The sequence below is a fragment of the Megalops cyprinoides genome, chromosome 21 (genome assembly GCF_013368585.1).
Source record: "Megalops cyprinoides isolate fMegCyp1 chromosome 21, fMegCyp1.pri, whole genome shotgun sequence".
Classification (NCBI taxonomy): domain Eukaryota; kingdom Metazoa; phylum Chordata; class Actinopteri; order Elopiformes; family Megalopidae; genus Megalops; species Megalops cyprinoides.
The window spans coordinates 24,547,852-24,568,430 of NC_050603.1; the positions used below are offsets into that span (position 1 = coordinate 24,547,852).

The window sequence follows — 20,579 nt, forward strand, 5'->3', positions numbered from 1 at the left end:
GCCATGGGGTAAGTACTTGTTGGAGGGTCACCCCAGCCAGGGGTTTGACCTTTAGCATCCCCTCTGTGCTCTGGCCACAGACCTCCAATGGCCAACCATATGTGCCATGTTCACCCAGGGGCTGGGAACCTTTGCCTCCAGCCTCTCAGCTATTTGATCTGTCACAGGGTATTGTGAGATGATGCCATGATGAACGCAGAGGATGGGGTATGCAGTCTGTGCATTCCTCTCAGCTCTCCGCTCAGGAGAAATGTTAGCAAACAGGAAATGGTTTCTGTTACTTTGGAACAGCAAAACACCACTTAATCACTGGGAATTTTGTTGCTCCATGCACAATAAAAATGCACAAGATGTCTGAATGTCTGAAATGAGATATAGGTGCTCAAGTGTTAGCTGCATCCAGATGCAAAAAATGACACCTCAAGATGAGAGTCATATTTAAGTTTCATAATGTTTTATAACATTGGCATAATGTTTCACAGTACCTACCACCACAGTTCTCTGCGGGCTTTGTGCACAATCTTGTGCTTGCACCTAATTTATTTTTTGTTTGTTTCCTCTTTAACCGAAGGGAATGAAAGTACTGCACTGCGGTAGACCCTCAAAGTTTCTTTAAAAAACGCGAGAAGGAGAAGCTGCTTCTGGAGTAAAAGCCATTTCCCAGGGTGTAGTGTTTCGACGCTGACAAAGAGAGTAGGATTTCCCGTCTGCGTATCAAAAGCCATGGAAGCAGGCTGAGGAATTTCCCAGCTCCCCGAGCAGAGCGGGTCGGGTCTACAATGGTGGATGTGTTCAGAGTGCCGGCACTGTTTGTTTGCCTTTGGGCGGCCATATTGCGCGCGGCCTGTGGCGTATGTTTACGTCCCGCAGGCATGCCTAATTCGGAATCCATTTTGTACGACCTGGTTTTTCACAGAGGCAGCTTGGGTGAAGTACCGCTCTTCAGGGCAGGCAGAGTGATGGGGCTCCCTTTAAAGTGGTAATATTAAATTTCTGTATGCCCTTGAACTGTTGCTCTATGTAGTGAAATGCACTAACACATAAGAAAATCTAGGTATCGGTTAGTTTTGTGTGAACCACAAATTTACAAGGGCTCATTTGGTTAGGCTTTTATCACTGATGTTGCTGATATTTCAGGGCACATGTGGATTAACCCCTGCATTCACAGGTTTGACCTCTGTTAAAAACCATGCAAACCCCCAGATATTTTCGCAGTACACAAGAACATATCGCTGTTGGCCAGAAATGACTATGAAATGTATATATGTTATGTTGAGATGCTTTTAGTGAGGTCACTGTGACAGATTCACAGGGATGTGCACCTAATGGGAAAATGAACCGTAAACTAGATACCTGTCACAGGCTGCTTTAAAAGAAATACATGAAGGCAATTACTTACTGTTCACTATTAATAAATACAGTAAAGTGTTGAATTCAGTTGCCATTGTAATTCTCACTGTTGTTAATTAGCTGACTAGCTACCCAAAAGCAAACCGGTTTGACCTCTTAATTAGTATTGAGGTAATTTACAAAGATAAGGTGGCTAAGTTTCTGACAGTGTTTGGTTACAGTTCTGGCTAGTTAAAGTGCTGCAGTGTGATGTGGCTGGCTGCTCCAGTTACGTGTTTTTAAATTAGAGGAGCTTTCGATTCACCTCATATCCGAATGTATGCGGTTGCTTCATTATTTTCCACATTGAGACAGCACAGAACCGGATGCCTCACTGTAATTCCCAAAGATTAGAGGTGAATTTGTGCACCTGACACAGTGTAACACTTCTTTTTCGACTAGCATTTTTTTTTTTTTAGCAGAGGCACAACCAATAAACAAAAAAAAAACTGTCGTTTTGCACTTTTATACACCACTGCCACCCAAAACCTCAAAATGCCTGAGTTGAAATCATAAAAAATATAAACATTTATATATTTAAGAATGCCAAAGATAACAGGAGAAAAAGAGAAGTTATGTCTTGCATGTTTTTTCACCATGTATGTTAATCACTTGGTTTAATGTGACTGTAGTTTCCATAGGACAGGAATCTATTGAAAACTCAGTTTTGGGTTTGTGTTTGCTTTAAGTGGCACCATTGCAGTACTTAATTGGAGGTTTGCATGATGTCTGGAGCCCAGGATTTAACTTATTATGGAAGATTAGCATAAGGCTTGAATTGTACCCAGGGTTTTGCTCAAGAATCAACAAATCTGCATTGTCCAGAGTTTGCCTGGAACGAATATTTCTAACTGCGAGCCAACTGCTGAGACATGTTCCTTCTGAATAATGAACATATTGTTACTTTTTCCTTTCCCCATATTTAAAAAATATACCTGTGATCCACAGCTGAAAAAACACTTCTTTTCACTCAGTTAGCAGTTTTAACACTAAGAAAGTGCATGTATGGCCTGTGGGCATCTGGCTATGTATTTGTATTATGTTTTGAATAGTAGCTACCATTTGTGTATTTTTTTTTTCTCTTTTGCAAAGGTGAGACCTCAGCAGTTATTAATGTAAAAAGTTGTGCTGTGCTTTAATGTGACGTGAAGCCACAGACTAGGCCAGACGTCCTTTACGTTGATGTCACTGTACTCTATGGAGAAAATGTGCCATTGAGCCAAATCTAAGGCAAGTCGGCCTCCAAGCCACACCTGCAGTGATAGTGAAGTGATTGTGGGGGAGGGGGAGGGTGTCCGGCGCTATTGTCTTTTCTGGCTTAATCTGGATAAGCATATATCCAGTTCCTCCCTCTGTTAAACTTTAACCAAAAAAGACCAAAGGTCAGTCAGATCCTTTTGTTCACGATTAACAAATAAATGGGCCGTGTGTGTTGGTTGTCTCTTACATGTGTGCACGAGCGCAGACAGACACACTCATAAATTTTTGGCCTTTGGCTTGACTACTGCTGAAAGCATTTGAAAATGAACATTGGTGTTTTGGTTTGAAATAAATGTAAAAACAATACCATTTAGCACAGAAGTTGCAGTGTCTTTTAAAATAGACCCTTTCCTGTTGTGGTGAGGTCTAGTGTATTGTACTGTGAGTGTGTGTGTCTCTCTGTGTGTCTGAGTGTGTGAGAGATCATTTTTTACTATTATTTACCACGTTCAGCATCTTTGCACTCATATAAAATATTTAAAGCTCTTTAAGGAAACAAACCTGGTGTTGCGTCTTTAACAAAGGTGAGAGCTCAGGCCAGAATGCTGCAGATTGATGTCTGCTTAATAATGAATGAGTATTACAGGACTGAGTGTGTGCAGCTGCCAACTTCACAGCTTTCCTGTTGTCAGTTAATTAGGATTCTAGAAAAGGACCTGGTTTCGTTTTCTGCCATTAGGCCAGGGGTTTAAAAGGGTTGCATTTTTAATCCCTAAAGACATGAGTCACCAGGATAACACTCTAAACTTCGCAACACTTTGTGTAAAGATGGGAAAAGAGAGACTGTTGATACACTTGTGGTGATCTGACTTGGTGCATATGTGTGTTTGCGTGTACGTGTGTGTGCACGTATCTGTGTGCGTATCTGTGTGTATGTACCTGCACATTCTTGTTTCACTGGAGAAAACAGGATCGCAGTTCCTCTTTCAGCTTGCTCTGTGGAAGCAATACAGGAAAGAGGAAGCCATAGATGAAGGGGATGCATCTCAGAGGAAGTCATCTAGAAGTGTGTAGGCTTCCTGGCACTGAGTCTGTGGGTTAGTCAATGTTTCACTTATTGCCAAATGCTTTATTAAAAATATTTTTTACATTTTTATTTTTACAGGTCTGTTTGTGTGTGTGTGTGTGTGTGTGTGTGTGTGTGTGTGTGTGTGTGTGGGGGGGGGGGGGGGGGGGGTATTGTAGTCTGTGTGTGTTTAGCAGACCATATGTTTTTGTGTTGAGGAACCTTCATAAAATGTCCAACATGAGGAGCTGCAGTACTGTATTTTGATGGAGAATACTGACCTCAGTGCTGCCACAGTATATGTGTTTCACTCAGAAATGACTGTTGTGTTGTGCGTGTGGCTTTGGCCGCTGCTCAGTAACTCCCTTCATAAACCACACTCCTCCGTACCCCTCACTCGAAATATTTTCACTAGCCTTTAATAAGACCTCAGATCTGGAGGGCTGGCTGTGGATTGGCAGTAACTCACTCCTCCAGTCATGGAGAAGTCAGCTGTATTTTTGCTCCTTTTTGTATAATTTCTATTTTGTTCAAGTTGAGGTTTTGTAGGACTTTGTTGACAAAACTGACTTGCACACTGATTAGAGAGTAGGATCTGGAGGCTTTGTAATGGTCTTTAGCTGTCAAATACTGCTTTCTTCTTCTGCTTGGGTAGAAATCTTGTTCTAAAGTAGCTAAAATGAAATACTAATGAACTTCTGTACAAGTTTAGAGAGTGCTGAAAATCATTCATTATTAAGAGGAATTAAAAGGTCAGTGATCTCACTGCCATTGCTCAGTGCTGTGAACAGAGCCACAGATGGTACGGTATAAACAGCAGCTTATATGTGAACCAGTAGCCCTGCGCTCATGATGTGATACGAAACAGGAAGGCCCTGAAGTGGCACTTCCTGTCCGGCTCTACCCCTGCACCCCATGCCCCCCTACCCCATGTGAGAGCGAAGGCCCTACACCCTGCCTACAGTGGCTCTCTTGTGTGGTTGGCGGAGCTCAGGAATGTGCTGGCTGCCTTCATGTGTCAGCCAGCCGTTTGCTTTGGAACAGGAGGCGTTTTTTATCCATGTGAGGCAAGCACACATGCTCCCTGCTTGGCCTGCTCTCACTGCACCCCCATCTCCTAAAAGAAGGGAGGCAGAATGCAGCAATACCATGGAGGTACATGACTGGTCGATGAGAGAAATCAAGTTCGCCCTTAATCTTGACCGCTGTAAGATGCTTATATCCAGAGACAAAGTCCTGGCTGCCTCGTTCTGTTATGTGCATCACTGAAAGGTCCTCAAAGAGCATGAGGGCCATTTAAAATAAGGGGCGTATCCCCAAGGGTTCTTTGATCCATTAATATCTGCGGGGGGTGTCCAAGCACAACTCAATGGTAAGGATTTCTCCAGTTGTTTTTGGCCCTTTTATTTTAATTGGCATGGCTTTGATTCCTGCTTCCAGTACCCAGCTGTGATTTTGCTCTATTCTCCTTTGGTAGGATCCACTTAGCTGGTTGTGCAGGATGTTGATTCACAGTAACATTTACTCCCCCTCCTCTGTGGCTTAGCTCAGTCACTTAGTAACACATGTAAGGAAGAGGAACTTTTTACAGTAATTTGCATATAATGTAAAGTCGAAATAAACAAAGAAAGATGAACTCTTTCCATAATTGATGCTTCAAAGTTGAAGCCAAGCAGCAGAGCATGAATAGTAACGCAGTTATTCATATTTATGTATCAGTCTTACTTGAGTCACCAGTATTATTGTCCTTTTGTGACATTGCCCTTGTATGTCATGCTGAAATGAATGAAAAATATACGCCTAGAACAGTCTGCGGAGTTCCACCTGTAGACGTGCACAATGGAGGGAAAAGGAGAAGCTCTGTAGTTCTGCTTGCCCTGATTTTGGTCAGTTTTGCAGACATTGCAGGTTCTCGCTGGGCTCTTTGTAACCACACACGAGGACAGTATGATGTCATCATCACACCAAGTTCCTGGGTGTGGCTATGGTAATGAGGACGTGGGGTCAAATGCTATTCTGGTGATTGATATGCTTCAGTTATTTCTTCCAGAGTTAAACCATAGAATCCAGCACTGAAGCTGACATTCCTTTGTTTAAAGGAACAGGAAGAGAAATTTGTGCTTTTACTTTTACTATAGCTGCCACCTGGGGAGTTAGAATGTGCCAGTTACAGCAGTAAGCCGTCAAGAAAGCCAATTAGCAATTAGCCTTGTCTGTGTAAAGCCAACTAGCTGCCTATTGCAGAGGAAAGAAACACACTTACAAACCAACTATAGAAAAGATACTTCATTTAATAATATTGCTGGAGAAAGGACTCCCTCCCATTTGGTACGAATACTGCACAAGAAAGCTAATAGTAATCCTGATGCTAGGGATTCATTTTGTGGGTAACCATGAACTTGGTTTTATAATTAGGAGAGGTAGCATTGGTAGCTGGAGAGCTGAATTCTTAGACTATGGATGTTTGTCTTGTCAGCTAGCAGGTTAAGTTCAGTTCATTGCTGTTGCATATTATATAAAACATGCAACTAATACTAGTGGTAACCTCTGTAACTATGAACATAATTCATGACAGGTGGACTACATTTGTCAGAATTCTCCTTTCCAAAGTGCTGTGTGGTACCATTGTAATTGAGTGTCCGATGCTACTTTTGCTTTCTCATTTCCCCCCTTGTTGGTAGGAACTCCCTCATTGCTAAGCTTGTTACGTGGTAGTTTAAGTGTGTGTGTGCCTTGGGGGGGTTGAACGAGAGCACTTTCCTAGTGTATGGTGAGAGATCAGGATGGGAGGCTTATCCCCGTCGGCTGTGCTGTCACTTGCGATCTTGTCCCGCTGTCACACGTTGCTGGCTCAAAGTCCCGGCTTGCAGGGCTGAGCTCGCGGTGGCGCGAAAGATTAGGTGCCGTTGACTAGGGTTGGATACTGAGGCACCACTTCCTATACGACCGGTATCTACCGGACCAAATCGCAATGCAGATTTCGGTCACTCATTTCGGTGCCACTTAAATGCCTGCCCTGAGCTGTCGATTGAAATATTTGCCCTCTGCTGCTTCGAAACAGACATTACAGTACTGTAATACTGTTATTTAGTGCTAAATTATTGTAGTTGGGTTAGGTTTTATTTATTATGTGAATTTGTTATGTAAATTTGTTGTGTTTTGTATTTATTTATATTTATATATTTAAGGATACTTTAAACTGTTAACAGTTAACCCTTTCGCACGTATGGTCACACCGGTTTTTTCCAACCGGTGTTGGAAAAAAACCCAAACGATACCCAACCCTACCATTGACACCAGCACACATTTGGGCAGATGCTGTGTACTAATGAAAAACTCTAGTCTTAAATCATCTCATTGTTTTTTTCAATCCTTTAGTGTTGTGGTTTGTATGACCATAACTGAGGAATTGAAACTAATTTTATGCCCGGTTTTTATTTTTTTTAATTATTTTTCATTAATGAGTACAACTGCACAATCTCAGTATGCCTTCTTTTGGCCATTCAAAAACTGAGCTGGTGAGATTGCTGCTGCCGTTACTGAAGAGGCCCATTTCCCGCCATTCTCCGAGCGGTTAAACTTCCACAACCCTCTGTGGGCCAGCCCTGAGCGGAAATCCGACAGAGAGGGGACGGCGGCGTAAATCCTCCCACGAGGAAGAGACACTCAGAATCAGCGCACTCAGGCCGTAACTCTCTTCCACCGCTCTGCTGCGGGTTTGTTTTGTTTCGCTTTGATTTGTGTCGGCCCCTTTGCAGGAACAACCCTCCACCCCGGCTGGCCCTGGAAGGCTATTAATTAGGGCCTGATTATGATCCCCCAGGAGGCTGGTAAAACGACAGCCCCTCTGAGAGCAAAGGCCCACTCATGAAAGGGCCCCCCGTTCCAGCACGACAGGTCTCTGAAAAAAGTGCTCAAGCTTTTCCAGTGCTTGGGCTCAGGGGGAACGTCGCACTATATTTATAAACCCACAGGCGCTCAATAGGGCTGAGGGGCTGAGCCGAGTCAGAGAGGCCATTACTCTTCCACTCTCTCACCCAGTCCAACATCAGTTTGCTCAAAAAGGTGCCTGAGCTGCTTCAGTGGAAGCTAGCAGGTGCGTGCATGCTGGAGCTGGACTAAGTGCTCCCGGCTGCACGCTTTGCCTCAGTATTGATTACAGTGTTGATCACTCCCCCGAAAGGCACCCTTGGTCAGGGCCTCACTGCTGTGTTTTGATAATGATGACAATGTTAATAATGAAGACACAGAGAGGGTTTCCCCTCCACCCTGTTCCACGCTTGCTCCTTTTCGTTCATCCAAATGGCACTAGTGGTGGGGGGCAGCTGTTTTATTAGTGTTGCCTAAATCTATTTGGGCAATTGGTAATCTAGCAGTGAGAAAATAACAGCAGCATAGCTCACCAGTGGAAAAAAAATGATGTACAAAATAATCTGTCACTTTCAACTGAGAGACAAAAATATGCAAAAACTACATTATGATCCTGAAGGCTCCACAACGTAAGCTTTTCCTGTAGCAATTAGGGGGGGGAAAGGTTTTGTTTTGAATACATAGAAGTTCAGTGTTTTGTGTCATCACAGTGCTGGATATTAGACAACACTGCTCCTAGCTGGGAGCTGAAAATAATGCTCTACCAATTATTTCTGAAGCCATTGTATAATGTATGAATTTAATCCCACTGGCATTTATAGGTTCTTAGTCTCATAGTGTGGGATGCCTAAATGCTGAAAGTACAGCAACTATGCCATGTCAGTGCTGGTCTATTTTACTGTTTGTAAACAAAGTAAAAGACTAGTTTACATCGATAAAAAATGGTGAACAAGGTTGTTTGCAGTACAGGATTTTAAATATGAGAACTATCATGATAAAAGTCATTTTGAGATTCAAATGCAGCACATGAATTGTGAGAGTGCTGTGAATGAAATGAAAGGGACTGGAAGGGTTATGCTACTTAATGTAAGGGCAGCCAGTTGACATCAGACATACCCGAACAGTATGGTCATTGAAAGGAAAGCTCATGAAGAGTAATCTGAAATACATTGCAAAAATATATGCTTCTCATGCTGGCTTTATATGAAAGCACTATTCAGTGTTGTTTGTGCTGATGGCTCTGTACAATGAATGATATGACTATGGGGTAGATTCATGGAATATCTTTGATATAGATCTACAGTGTACGCTGAAGGCTAATGCTATCAGTTTTGGTTTTGAGCAGTTCCCCAAGTTCCAAAATCTTGTCTCACTGTTTTCTGAGGCTGGTTCCATCATTGAAATTATTCAGTTATTTAAGGATGTGCAGTAGGGCTGCAAGTAACGACTATTTTGATAGTCGAATAATCTATCGATTATTGAAACGAATAATCGACTATTCGGATTATGAATCGCACAATTACTCAATGGCTCTTATTTATCTATTGGCTTTTAATTTAGCTTGAGGTTGTTTTAGGCATATGCTAACTGACAATAAAGATGAGAACTTCATTCAAAAATACATCTTTTAATGAATGGTTACTAGGACTAATTCAGTGAGGGCAGTTGCTTGCTGGGGAATTCAAGTCTGCTTCCTTTGAAGAAAGCCATGGTAGCATTACAAGATCCAACAAACCCATAACTCGTTCGAATGCAACCCACATTGGGCACGCATGCATAGACATGAGTTGTAGAAATCTTTCACAATTTAGAAAGTATCAAATTCTCTGGTGTTCTCTAAACTTGTGCACTCGGCAGCAACACTATCTCCAGCCGTAAATGTCACCATGACAACGATGCAACGTTTAAGCAGAGAATTTCTAAATAGCAGACGGGCTCTGGTTTAACATTGTAAAGTTAGGGCACATTTGGAATATGAAATGGATCGTTGTGAATAATAGGTTATTATTTGCTACATTGAATGTTCAACGTCATTAATAATTTATTGATGAAGAAAAAATGTATTTCCGAATAGAAAACGTTGCAGCTCATAACGTGAAATAGCATGGCTGTTAACATTAACATTAGCTATGCTAGCTAGCTAACTAACTTAACGAGACGAGTCTTCATCATCCAGAGAGCCAACATGACACCTCTTCGGATGTGCTCCCATGTCAGGCAAGGTTGGGTTAGCAAATGTTGCAGTTCACAACCTCCTTGGCAGAGTTAAGAGTGAAATGCTGCCACATTTTTGAGGTCTTTGGTCGTGAAGGTGTTGCCATCTCTATTGTTCACTCCAGTAAAGCAAGATAGCTTAGGCTACATGTCTGAGCATTCCGAGTCAGCATGAAAAACACACGTGATGATGTCACCAACTAATTGACAATTAAATTCGTTGGCAACTAATTTGGTCATTGATTATTGGACCCCTATTGAAGCATAAAAACCAAGCATAAAATGGAGCTGAACCAATCACAGACACATAAACATGTACACATGCAGACCACTGTGCTAAGGGGCTGCTGACAGCAGTCATGGAAAATATTTGGGAAAGTCTTTAAAATAATGTTTTGAATGCATGCAGTATATACAGTATTTCAGAATGAAATTAGCCCCGGGCACTCTGCCTGTGTCTCTCTGAATGGGGCTTGAAGTGTTCACGGTGAAAACCCCACAAGCAGGCATATTGCTGAGATGTTTCAGCGTGGCCTGTCGTCTCGTTTTCTGACTCCAGCAGCTCCTGTGTTTTCTGGTAATTGCTGTTTACTCTTTCTGCAGCAGCACCTCCGATGTGCATATGGTCTGTTCCAGATCAGGTTACCGTGACGACCAGATCTCCGTCAGTCATCGTGCTTGATCTGACCGGGTTTGAGTAGCTGGCTGCTGATTGGTCTGCTCCACACCCCCCCCCCCCCCACCCGAACACTTGGTCAGGTTTGGGTCCTTGTGCTTGAACTTGCACGCTCCATTGTTGGGTTAAGCTCAGGTTACCGGCTAGCGCCGTGACCGCAGCTCAGAGACCACGGCTCCCGCTCTGAAAGCCCTTTTTAATTGAGGCATCAGGGTGTTGTGGATGAGCTTTGGATCAGGGCAAAGCGGTCGGTCTTAGGATGGGAGAATGTTGAGTTGAAGCAGAGAAGGGAACGAAATAAACCTTTTATGTGGATCCAGATTCCTGTCAGTTATCAAGCTGTGATCTGTGGTGTTCTCAGGGGAGTCATACCAGGGGTGGGGGGAAAAGAGACAAGAAAATCCCTTTAAATAGTGTAACTGCCTGGGTTCACTTTTATTATTGTCTCCCTCCATTTTCGTGAGTTTATGCGCGTGTGTGCATGATTTTGGGATGTGCGTGTGCGTGCGTGTGCGTGCGTGTGCGTGCGTGTGCGTGCGTGCGTGCGTGCGTGTGTGTGTGTGTGTGTGTGTGTGTGTGTGTCTTTCTGAGAAGAGACTGGGCCGACACCTCCCCTTCCTGTGCCTGAAGCTGAGTTAATATTGACGATGTAAAGAGTGAATGCAGTCTGAGCAGGGAGTGGGCTGTAGGGGAGTGGCTAAATTATACATAGAGGCATTGACATGCTTCAGCTGAACTCACAACCCCACCCCCACATTTCCCTCCCCCTCTGACCCCCTCAAAATAATGTATCCTACAGCTAACTGAAAACTGCATTGAATGATCCCTCTCTTTTTTCTTCTTCTTTCTTTTGTGAGACCGCCAGGAATGGAGTGGTGGTTTGACAAGCTTTTAATAAAGTAACCTGGAGGCATCAGACTGCCTGTTCCAGCAGTAATCTCTCTCCTTCTGTCTCTCTCTCTCTCCCTCTCCATCTCCTCTATGTGTCTCAGTCCACTTCTTTCATGTTTAAAACTCTGTATAGACACGGTCTCCTGGCGACTGCTCTCTCATGAGAGGGAGACAGATAGGGAGATGTGGGAGCTGCGTATTTCTCCTAATAATGCACACGGATTAGCCAGAGTTGCTGTCACGCGAGGAAGGCCATCTTTTGATTTCAGATCTGCAGCTTGTGGAGCACCCAGGCTGTTCTTAGGGGAATTCATCCTTAGCCAGTGCTGCTACATTTTTTGCTTTGCAGAAATGATTATTTAGATTATGAATGCCTGCCTTGGGAGAGAGATGCACAAAGTCTTTGACAATACAACAGTATGCGTGTACGTGTGTGTGCGCACATATATGCATGGTTGTGTGTGTGTGTGTCTGTGGATGTTTGTATGGGTGTGTCTGTATGTGTGCGTGTGAGAGCATGCATGTGTGCGTGTGTGAGTACATGCACCTATATATATATATATATATATATATACATACATACATACATACATACATATATATATATATATATATATATATATATATATATATATATATATATATATATATATATATATAGAATGTGTGTGTGTGTGTGTGTGTGTGCGCGCACGCATGAGTATGCAGTCTTTGGATGACTGTATGAAGTCAGAGCTGAGATGTGGAAAACCCTTTTAGTGTGTAGGCATTGTTTTTCCTCAGGCATTCAAAGCCAGCGCTGGATAGCACAAAAAGCCAGGCTTTGGAAGGCTTTGTTTCTAAAATACTGCACAGTTATAGAGTCCTCCCCTTCTAGCTGAAGCTCCTAACCAACATTTAAGGCTAAAGGAGGCCTAATTGTGTTACACAACAGTAATGACGTTGATTCAAAAGATATAGTATAGTTTCTACCTACTTAGTGTTGAGTATCTGGGAAATGTCGAAAATTGTTATTTTCACAATGTGATTATTGCAGTAAGTACATGATAAAGTTAGGTTGACCCATGTGGCTGCATTTCCACAGACCTGCCTTAGCCATATGCATGCCATGGTAATGTGCTGCTGATACCAGAACACCTTTAGCTTTTAATTCTTTTTGGCGCTACCTTGTATTTTGTAAACAAGCAAGAGTGGACTCTCACCAAATGTGTTTGTTTCACTTGCCTACGGTGGGAGAGGACATCTTGATGTTCTTGTTTTGAGTGTTACCGCAGCACAAAGATCACAGCAAATGATACGGATGATTTGTGGATGTGGAATACAGCACAGGAGGCAAAATCTCATCTCGCATTGATGATGCAAGCAGCTATAAGTAAGCCTATATATAGCTCTATGGGATGGGATGGTATTTTTTTCAGAAGAAGCACCTGCTTTGGCTTGGTTGGCCTGAACTCAGGGCAAACCTGCTATTTTATCAGGGGCGACTGTAAAGATGAGCTGCTGTTGAGGAGCAGAGGATTTTGGATTTAGGGCGTATTAGCAAATATAGGCATGTTCACTTGGGTCGTGGGAGTCAGCTTTCATAGCTTCCTTGGGGCTGAATCGGTAGCTTCCATAAAGCCCATCTCGAGTCACACAGAAACACCTGGTGTCTTCTGTATGATCATAATTCATCCAGACCACATGAACCTGAAGTGTATGCTTCTCAGTGTAGATGGCTAATCTTTAGTTGAAAATTCCCCACCCTGGGAGTAATGTGATGGATTCTCCCATAGGCGATATCTTTCTGCCTTCCTCAAGTCAAACCAGGCTGAAGGTAGCTTTTTTTCCTTGAATGCCACAATGCAGCATACGTTCTGCGACTAAGTGGTGAAACACTTTCGATACCAGGAGCAGAAGGTCACATGCTTCCAGTTATCCAACTGTAGGCGCCCCAGGCATTCCAGAACCAGAGTTCCCAGCTGCAGAGACGTCTTTCAGCCATCTGCCCTATTGTCATTGAATCATCTGCATGGACATCCCCATCATCGCCACCGCCATCATGGTCACCAGCACATTTGAAATCCCTGTGGCATAATCTGTGCAAAGGCATACTCATTAGCATAGTGGCTTTTATGTCCTGTCACTGCTTGCAAAGTCCCTGTTCCATGACAAATAGTATTTAATGGTAATAGGTCAGACAAAGTGATGTGGCAACTTCAGAGTATGCCAACTGCATTTGATGTCAGATCTCCTCTTTTAAATGGAAGAGTGTAATTGCTGAAATGTGTTCTGATAATGATTAAACCCAAAAGTTTTTCTCTTGAAACTGAAGTTGGGAATACATTCTGTCCTTGACTTAAGACTCTCTGAACGACTCGGCCAGTGTTTCAGCAGTTCAAAACTAAGATGTATGCCAGGTGAGATAAAATGAAAATGTAGAAAACCAATTTTGATTGCTATTTTATTTCAACATATTTCAAAACTTTTTAAAATCACAGATCATTTCCCAGTGCCGGCCAGAAGCAGATGGGCCCCCCCTATGAGCTCGGTTCTGCTCAAGGCTTCTTCCTGATAGGGAGTTTTTCCTTGCCACTGTTGCCTTAGGCTTGCTCTCAGGGGGTCTCAGGCCTGGGAACAATGTAAAGCTGCTTTGTGACAACTTGTGTTGTAAAAAGCGCTATACAAATAAAAACGAATTGAATTGAATTGAATCATTCAGTGTAGAAAAATATGTACACAGTAGAAACATTTGGGCAAATGTACCATGTATTGCATGGTTCTTTTTCATACATGTGAATACAATAGAAAGCCTGTATAATCCCAATGGTATGGTATATGTTATTATTTTGCCCTGACATTACAGTGGTGTGGATTTCAGTCGTGTAAATTCCATCCCTGAGGGTTTCCAGATTTTTGTTTCATCTTGCTGATTAATACACAGACGTATTTCTGCAGGGCAGAATATGCCTTCACACAGAACGTGGAATTCCCCGCTTCTCAGTCGCACAATAAAAAAGCTTGCTCATTTATTACCAGCCAGCAAACTTAATTGTGTGGGGAAGAAAAAAAATCTTAAGGCTTCACGACAACAAAGGTTAAAATAAAGTTGCTTTGAACAAATTCCTCCTTTGATCACAGAAGTCGAACTGGAAGGCCTTTATTTAGGAAGTCATCGCTCCTTTTGAGGCGCGGCGGGTTTTGTTCTGTTTTTATCAGCTCTGGCTTTCAGCGCTTTCAGGACCACAGACCTGACCCATTGTCACTGTGTGGGATTTGCCCCTTTTGAAGAGAGAAAGTGGCTTTCATTCTCCTCGCTGAGATTCCCTCTTGTCTACCTCCCTTTCTTCTGTTAGAGTGAAGCCTGAAAAAAAAATATTGAATGTAGGTTCATTTAGTGTCAGGGTTTATCAGTCCAGCTTGCTAACTGGAGAAAAATAAAATTTACTGGGAAGGTTAGAGAAACGTAGGCACGCACACACACGCTCACACACCCACACACACACGCAAACAGGAAAGATTTATTGTTGGCCCTTTTGTCCTGATTTTCAAAAGGGCAATCTGTATGGAAACGACATCCCGCGCTAGGGTGAGCTTGAGCGGAGGTGAATGCCGGTTTCCATGGGTCCTGACGGGCTATTTGACCACTTGGAGAGGTGGCACCAGGCTGCCGAGGAGCTGGGGGGGATGGAGATTAAAGGTGGGGGGAGGGGTCTGAGGAAGGGGTCCGGCTCGCGGGCTCACAGGCCTGCCCCCTGTCCGTGGCCCAGCCTGCGGTAGTCCGATGGCAGCATGGTGTCCTTTGAGTTCAGGCCTGGGGGGTGATGGGGGTGGCGGAGGGCTAGCGGAGGGATAGTCAGACAGTGTTCAGTAGCTGTACTTTTCTTTTCTCTCTGTGGACACCACTCAGAGGTGAAAGACAAACGTTCCTACTCGTAAAGATCGTTTCTAGGGGAACTGGGGGGGGGGTTTAGGGAAGGGAGGGGATCATTGCCTTGTGGGTTGTTTTTCTTTTATCTCTCTCCTGGCAGGGAATGTGCCCCTGTTTGGGTCAGAAAAACACTGTTGTGTCTTTGTGATCAGACTGTTGCTCTCTGTGGTTTGAGAGTCAGATTGTGTCGTGGGACATGTGGTGTGAGAGTGTGTGGCTGCCTGGCTTCACTCTCCCTCTGTCCGACCCACCCCGCAATCACTGTCTTTCCCACACGCGCACTGTCCCAACTGCTGTCCTAACGCAGCTTGACAGGCCTCAGAAGGCCAGAAAACAAGACCGAGAACGGGACAAAGAAAACAAAAGAAAGCGCGAACGGAAGAGAACCTTGGCAAATGGACAGCTCGGCTTCTGAATGCAGGAAAGATGAGACACAATGTTAACTGATAACCTACACATGATTAAAAAAATAAATTAAAATCTCATTCAGTATGAGACCAGTATTGATGTCCTTACGGAGCACAAACAAGCTATTGCTGTGTTCTAATCCAATTTTGTCTGTGACAGTACAAACACAGACACGCTGTGTGGTGAGGCTTATCAAAGGCAATCTTTTCATTATTAAATAATTTGTAAATTAAGGGCTTGCAAACACAGGAAAAATGTTCATTGTTTCTTAGAAGTATATGTGTAGTTTGATACTGGAGAGGAGGTCTGTGTTTGAAACGCAAACAGACTAAGCTAGACCCGTGCTTCCTGCCCCAATATTAGGCAGGCCATTTCTTTCCAGGTATTTGTAGCTTCATAATAACATATGTCCTGCATCAACAACAACAACAAACAGTGTTTTATGTCCCTTCCACTGTAAATGCATCATTTCACCTGAGGTCACTAACACTCAGATGCAATACTGCAAAAACAGCTGATGTGCCTCCTGGTTCAGAACCAGCCTCTCAGTTTCTAAACAATTAGGAAAATTGTGAGAGCAATATAGCTATACGTAGTGTGTAATAGACTTCAAAATGCATATACTGTGGGGGTTTTGATTGACATGTTAAGCTTTAGTTGTAAACCTGTAAATTCTCCTGGTTGTTTTTGAGAATATGAATGTGAATTTCCTTTCAGGAGAGAGATTCGTTTATCTGTTTCCTTTTATATCCCGAGTTTCTTTTGGTTTTGAACAATGACACCTCTCTTGGTTACCCATTACTAGGCCTGTCACAGTCATATCCATTCCCAGAGCCAGTGTTGCTGCTGTCATTCCTGGCTTAGTAGATGGCAGTCAGTGAAGCTCTCGATGAAAGAAGCACTTTACAATAACAAGGTGTTAGTCACAGCCTGAAGGTGTATTCATCACCAGTGGAGTCCTCCATTCTGTGTGAAAGCGAGATCGTGGGTTGTGTAAGGGGCTTTGGAGCAGCGTGTTAGCAGAGCAGCTCTGGGTTGGCAGGGCTGGAGGTAAAGCTTGTCCTCTTCCTCCTGTTGCAGATACTCGTTGCTGCCCAGTCCCCGGCTCCAGCCGACGACCTGTATCTGGACGACCAGCAGTCGGGAGACTACCCCGTAGATGACGATGACTTCAATTCTGGCTCCGGCTCAGGTGAGATGCCCCTTCCCTCTCGCAGTGTGCTCCTGTGGCGTGTGTGTTGGCTTGTTTGGTGGGACCAGCACTATGCTGATGTCATGGAATGCATTGAAACCAATTGAGCACTGGAAACACGGCATCCCCTGCCCCCATCAGCGATTTGAGCAGAGCTGACACCTTGGCTAATTGTTCTCAGGCTTCATCTCCTCGTTTTCCCACCGCTGAATACCTCATTGTGCATTTGACCATGCCCTGCCCACACTGAAATCAGCCTCTGGGTGGCTCTTGGGTGGCCCCAGAGCTTGCCTGTCTGTCAGACACCTGTGCACATGGCTCTCATCTGTGCACGGAGCAACCGCTCTGCGGCATTGGCTCAGTGGTTGCAGGTTTGGTTCCTGCGGTGGGGGCCCTGTTGTTTGTGCTCTCTACAAGGTACTTAATTTGCAGCGGTGCATTAAATGCCCAGCTGTGTAAATGGGCTGTATGCTAATTGGCAGGCAGCACTGGAAAAGTTATGCCCCATTTGACGGGAAGAAATGGGCCCGACCAGGAAACTGAACCCAGACTGCGTTCTGGAGTCTGTCTGCAGGCAGGGCTGTGGATGTCAGCAGCCCAATCCCAGAATGCAGTACCGCTGTAGCATGCTCCTGTAAGCCCTCAGAAATCTGCTTTGATCATGGCCAAGGAGCAATAAACCATCAGTTACCAAGCTAACAAGGTGGTCTGAGCAACACTCTCCTCTTTGTTTTCTTTAAGACGGCTTTTCCCTGTCAATGGAAAGATAATGAAACGATAATAATGAAAATATTACAGCAGGATAGTAACTGGCTGATTGCGAGCAAAGTGGTGATGTAAGTTTTCCAGCCAAACCTGGCAACCCCTGTGGATTGTTAGCAGGGGAGAACCTGGCCCTCTGCATTTCCATGTGGCAAGCACATGCTCCTGCGTACCCGCTTTGTTTGGCTCCTTCAGACTGACCGCGGGGGGTTTGAGAGCCCAACCCCTTCGCAGTGCCCGCTCGGATGCGACCACTGTGGTCTGCCAGCAGATGCTATGCAGAGATGCGGTCCATTATGAATAATCAGCAGTTGACCTCCGACGCTTATTCAAGTGCACAGAAAGCAGCCAGAGAGCAGCACGCTAACAGTAGACCTGGGCCCTGACAGACTACGTCTCCGATACACCGACTGGCAGAACAGGAGGCACAGCTGCAGTTGGGTGGGGCCCTGTTGCCGGTTCAAATGCCAAGCCACATGCTCTCCTGCTCTGCTGCTTCACAGGTTTCTGCAGCTGAGAGCTGACAATCCAAACAGGACACCAAACTATAAATGCCTGGATCCTTTCACATTATTATGGATTAATTCACAGGCCAACTAAAACAATTGTAATGATTATGATAATAATTGGTCAGATTCCTGCGGGAGGCCAGGGTTTTTCGGATTACCCCTGAGCCCCCAAAGATGAGCCAGATCCTCGCTGAGGATTGAAGGCTCATTTTGCTTGGTGCTCTCCGCCTTCATGTTCAGTTGAGCTCAGTGTCGTGGAAGGGAATGAGCACTGCGTTTAAGCTTTGAATGTTTAAAGAGAGTAGTATGCTCTTCTCACCTTCTCACACACGCTCATGTACACACACAGACTGAAAGGCACGCACACAGATAGACACGCCCAGAGACATACACACACATGCATGCACAAGCACAAAGACACAGACGGGCAGACACACGCATGCACACGTGTGCGCAGACATCCAGGCAGACACACAGAAAGACACATACACAGTCACACATGCAGACACACAGAAACAGACACACACACAGCATGAGCAGCTGGAGGTGGCAGTGTGAATTGGGTGGCCTGTCCCTGCCCACGTCACATCACCTTTCACAAGTTTCCGTGTGACATCGCCAGGACGCCCTTGGGGCCCACTCTCAGAACCGAGTCCTGGAGAGCGGGACAGTGAGACCCATCTCTCCTGCCAGCTGCCGCTGACACGAGGCGATCTCAGCATTCAGAGTGCTGTGGACCTGTGAAAGAGTCCTGCCTTGGGTTTGCCCCTCAGTCTGCAGCACTCTGCATGCCTCACCTGGTGGCCAACACACCACAGTCGTTCATGGTGACATTACTGCTGAAGATGTTGTTGATGGTTTTGAGCTGGACTCTGAAGGTGATCGCTGTGCATTTCAGGCATTGGTGAAACCCAGGAGGAAGTGGTCACCGTGAACACACTGTACATCGCCCCCAAAGCAGAGCCAACCCAGGACTCCACGAAAGACTTCACACCCAGAGTGGAGGCAGCCACACCCAGAGACACACCCAGAAAACCTGCCAGGACAGAGGTACCTCCTTCTGAGCCCCTAACTCAGCTCAAAAATTTCCAACTCCAGCCTCTCCAGCACCATCGCCCATTATTATATATTGCATTACTTTGTTACCTTCTGAAAGCTAAGATCAGCACCAGTGTGGTGTAGTGGTAAGGAGCTAGGCTTGCAGCTGAAAGATTGTTGGTTCAATTCCCACTTAGGCCAGTGCTGTTGTACTCTTGGGAAAGGTGCTTAACCCCAGTAAAAATTGCATAAATGAATGAATTGAAATGCCTAATTTTTAGATGCTACTTTTGCCATATGAAAAGTGTTTCTGGATTTAGGACTTACTGCTAATTTCAGATGTGCTCTGTCTTGCCTTATATTCTGGTGTGTATTTTTGCTTGATGATGCTCATGTTGTGGGAGCAGAGCACAGCACTGAATGATTCTAACAGACCCCCCACACAATTCCCCTCAGCCCCCAATACCACTGACAGAGGAGCCCCGAAACAGGAACGAGGCAACCAGCACAACCAGCCCTCCTCGTTCCCCTGTGGAGCCCTTTGAAGTGCGATCTGAAAACCTCTTCCAGAGAACAGAGGTTCTGGCAGGTAATTCTGGTGGATCTGTGGTTGGTGAGGGTATGGTTCAGAATTACTCACTCAGAAGGCATGTTAGTAAAAACACCAAAGCCATAAATGAAATGTGTAATTTAACTGACACTGGGACTGAAATGCTAAACTGCTTATGCTAAACCTCACACGGTGTACACAGTTCAGTTTCTTTTTTAGCTTTAACAGCTTTTGTGATGATTATATTCATGATGTCAGCGCAAAACTCACCTTTGCAAGGGGCCAAGAGGTTACATTTCAACAGGGTATGCTCTAAAATGGCTTCCTCTTGTTTAGAAGGCTGGCTGTCTTCCGGGTGTAGTGCCCATTTTTCATAGCATCTCATGTGCAGTGGTGTCATGTTGCAAAAACTGTAGTCTCCATGTGGATGTGTTTACATGTTAACTGAGGCACCACAAGTGCTCCACGAAGTGCTTTGTGAATGCTTGAAACTTCATTATAGGCCCCAGTGGGAGCCGTCAGGGTTAGTTGATCTATTTTCTGTTCCTGCTTTGTTTCTCGTGATCACAAGTGTAAAACTTGGTGCCCCACAAGAAAAAGATGGAATTTTGGGGAGCCCCCTCACAGGGGGTTTGCCCCAGCTGCCTTCCAGAAACAAACTCCCTTCGACAGACCCTCAGCTCTCACACCGCGGATCTGTAGTTCCATATTTGCGTCTCGTCTGTTTGTTTTTTGGCAGTGAGTGAAAGGGGAGAGTAAGGGCAAGGTGGACATGGAGGGAGGTAGTGAGAGGCGAGAGGGGGTGAAGCAGCCAATCTGAGACTGCTGCAGCAATCAATAGTGCAGTGCTGCAGGTCTGCAGCGCCTCACCTGTGCAGGGGCCAGTGACCAGCATGCAGGCGGG

General features: G+C 44.7%; 1 protein-coding gene across 1 annotated transcript in view; it reads left to right on the forward strand.

Annotated features, from left to right (window-relative positions):
- sdc2 (syndecan 2) overlaps positions 1 to 20,579 on the forward strand; it is a 47,107-nt gene that overhangs the window by 23,758 nt on the left and 2,770 nt on the right. Inside the window, exons 2-4 of the mRNA XM_036515764.1 lie at positions 16,705 to 16,816; positions 18,986 to 19,137; positions 19,582 to 19,714. Of these exons, the coding sequence (XP_036371657.1) occupies positions 16,705 to 16,816; positions 18,986 to 19,137; positions 19,582 to 19,714 (397 nt within the window). The remainder of the gene's footprint in view (positions 1 to 16,704; positions 16,817 to 18,985; positions 19,138 to 19,581; positions 19,715 to 20,579) is intronic.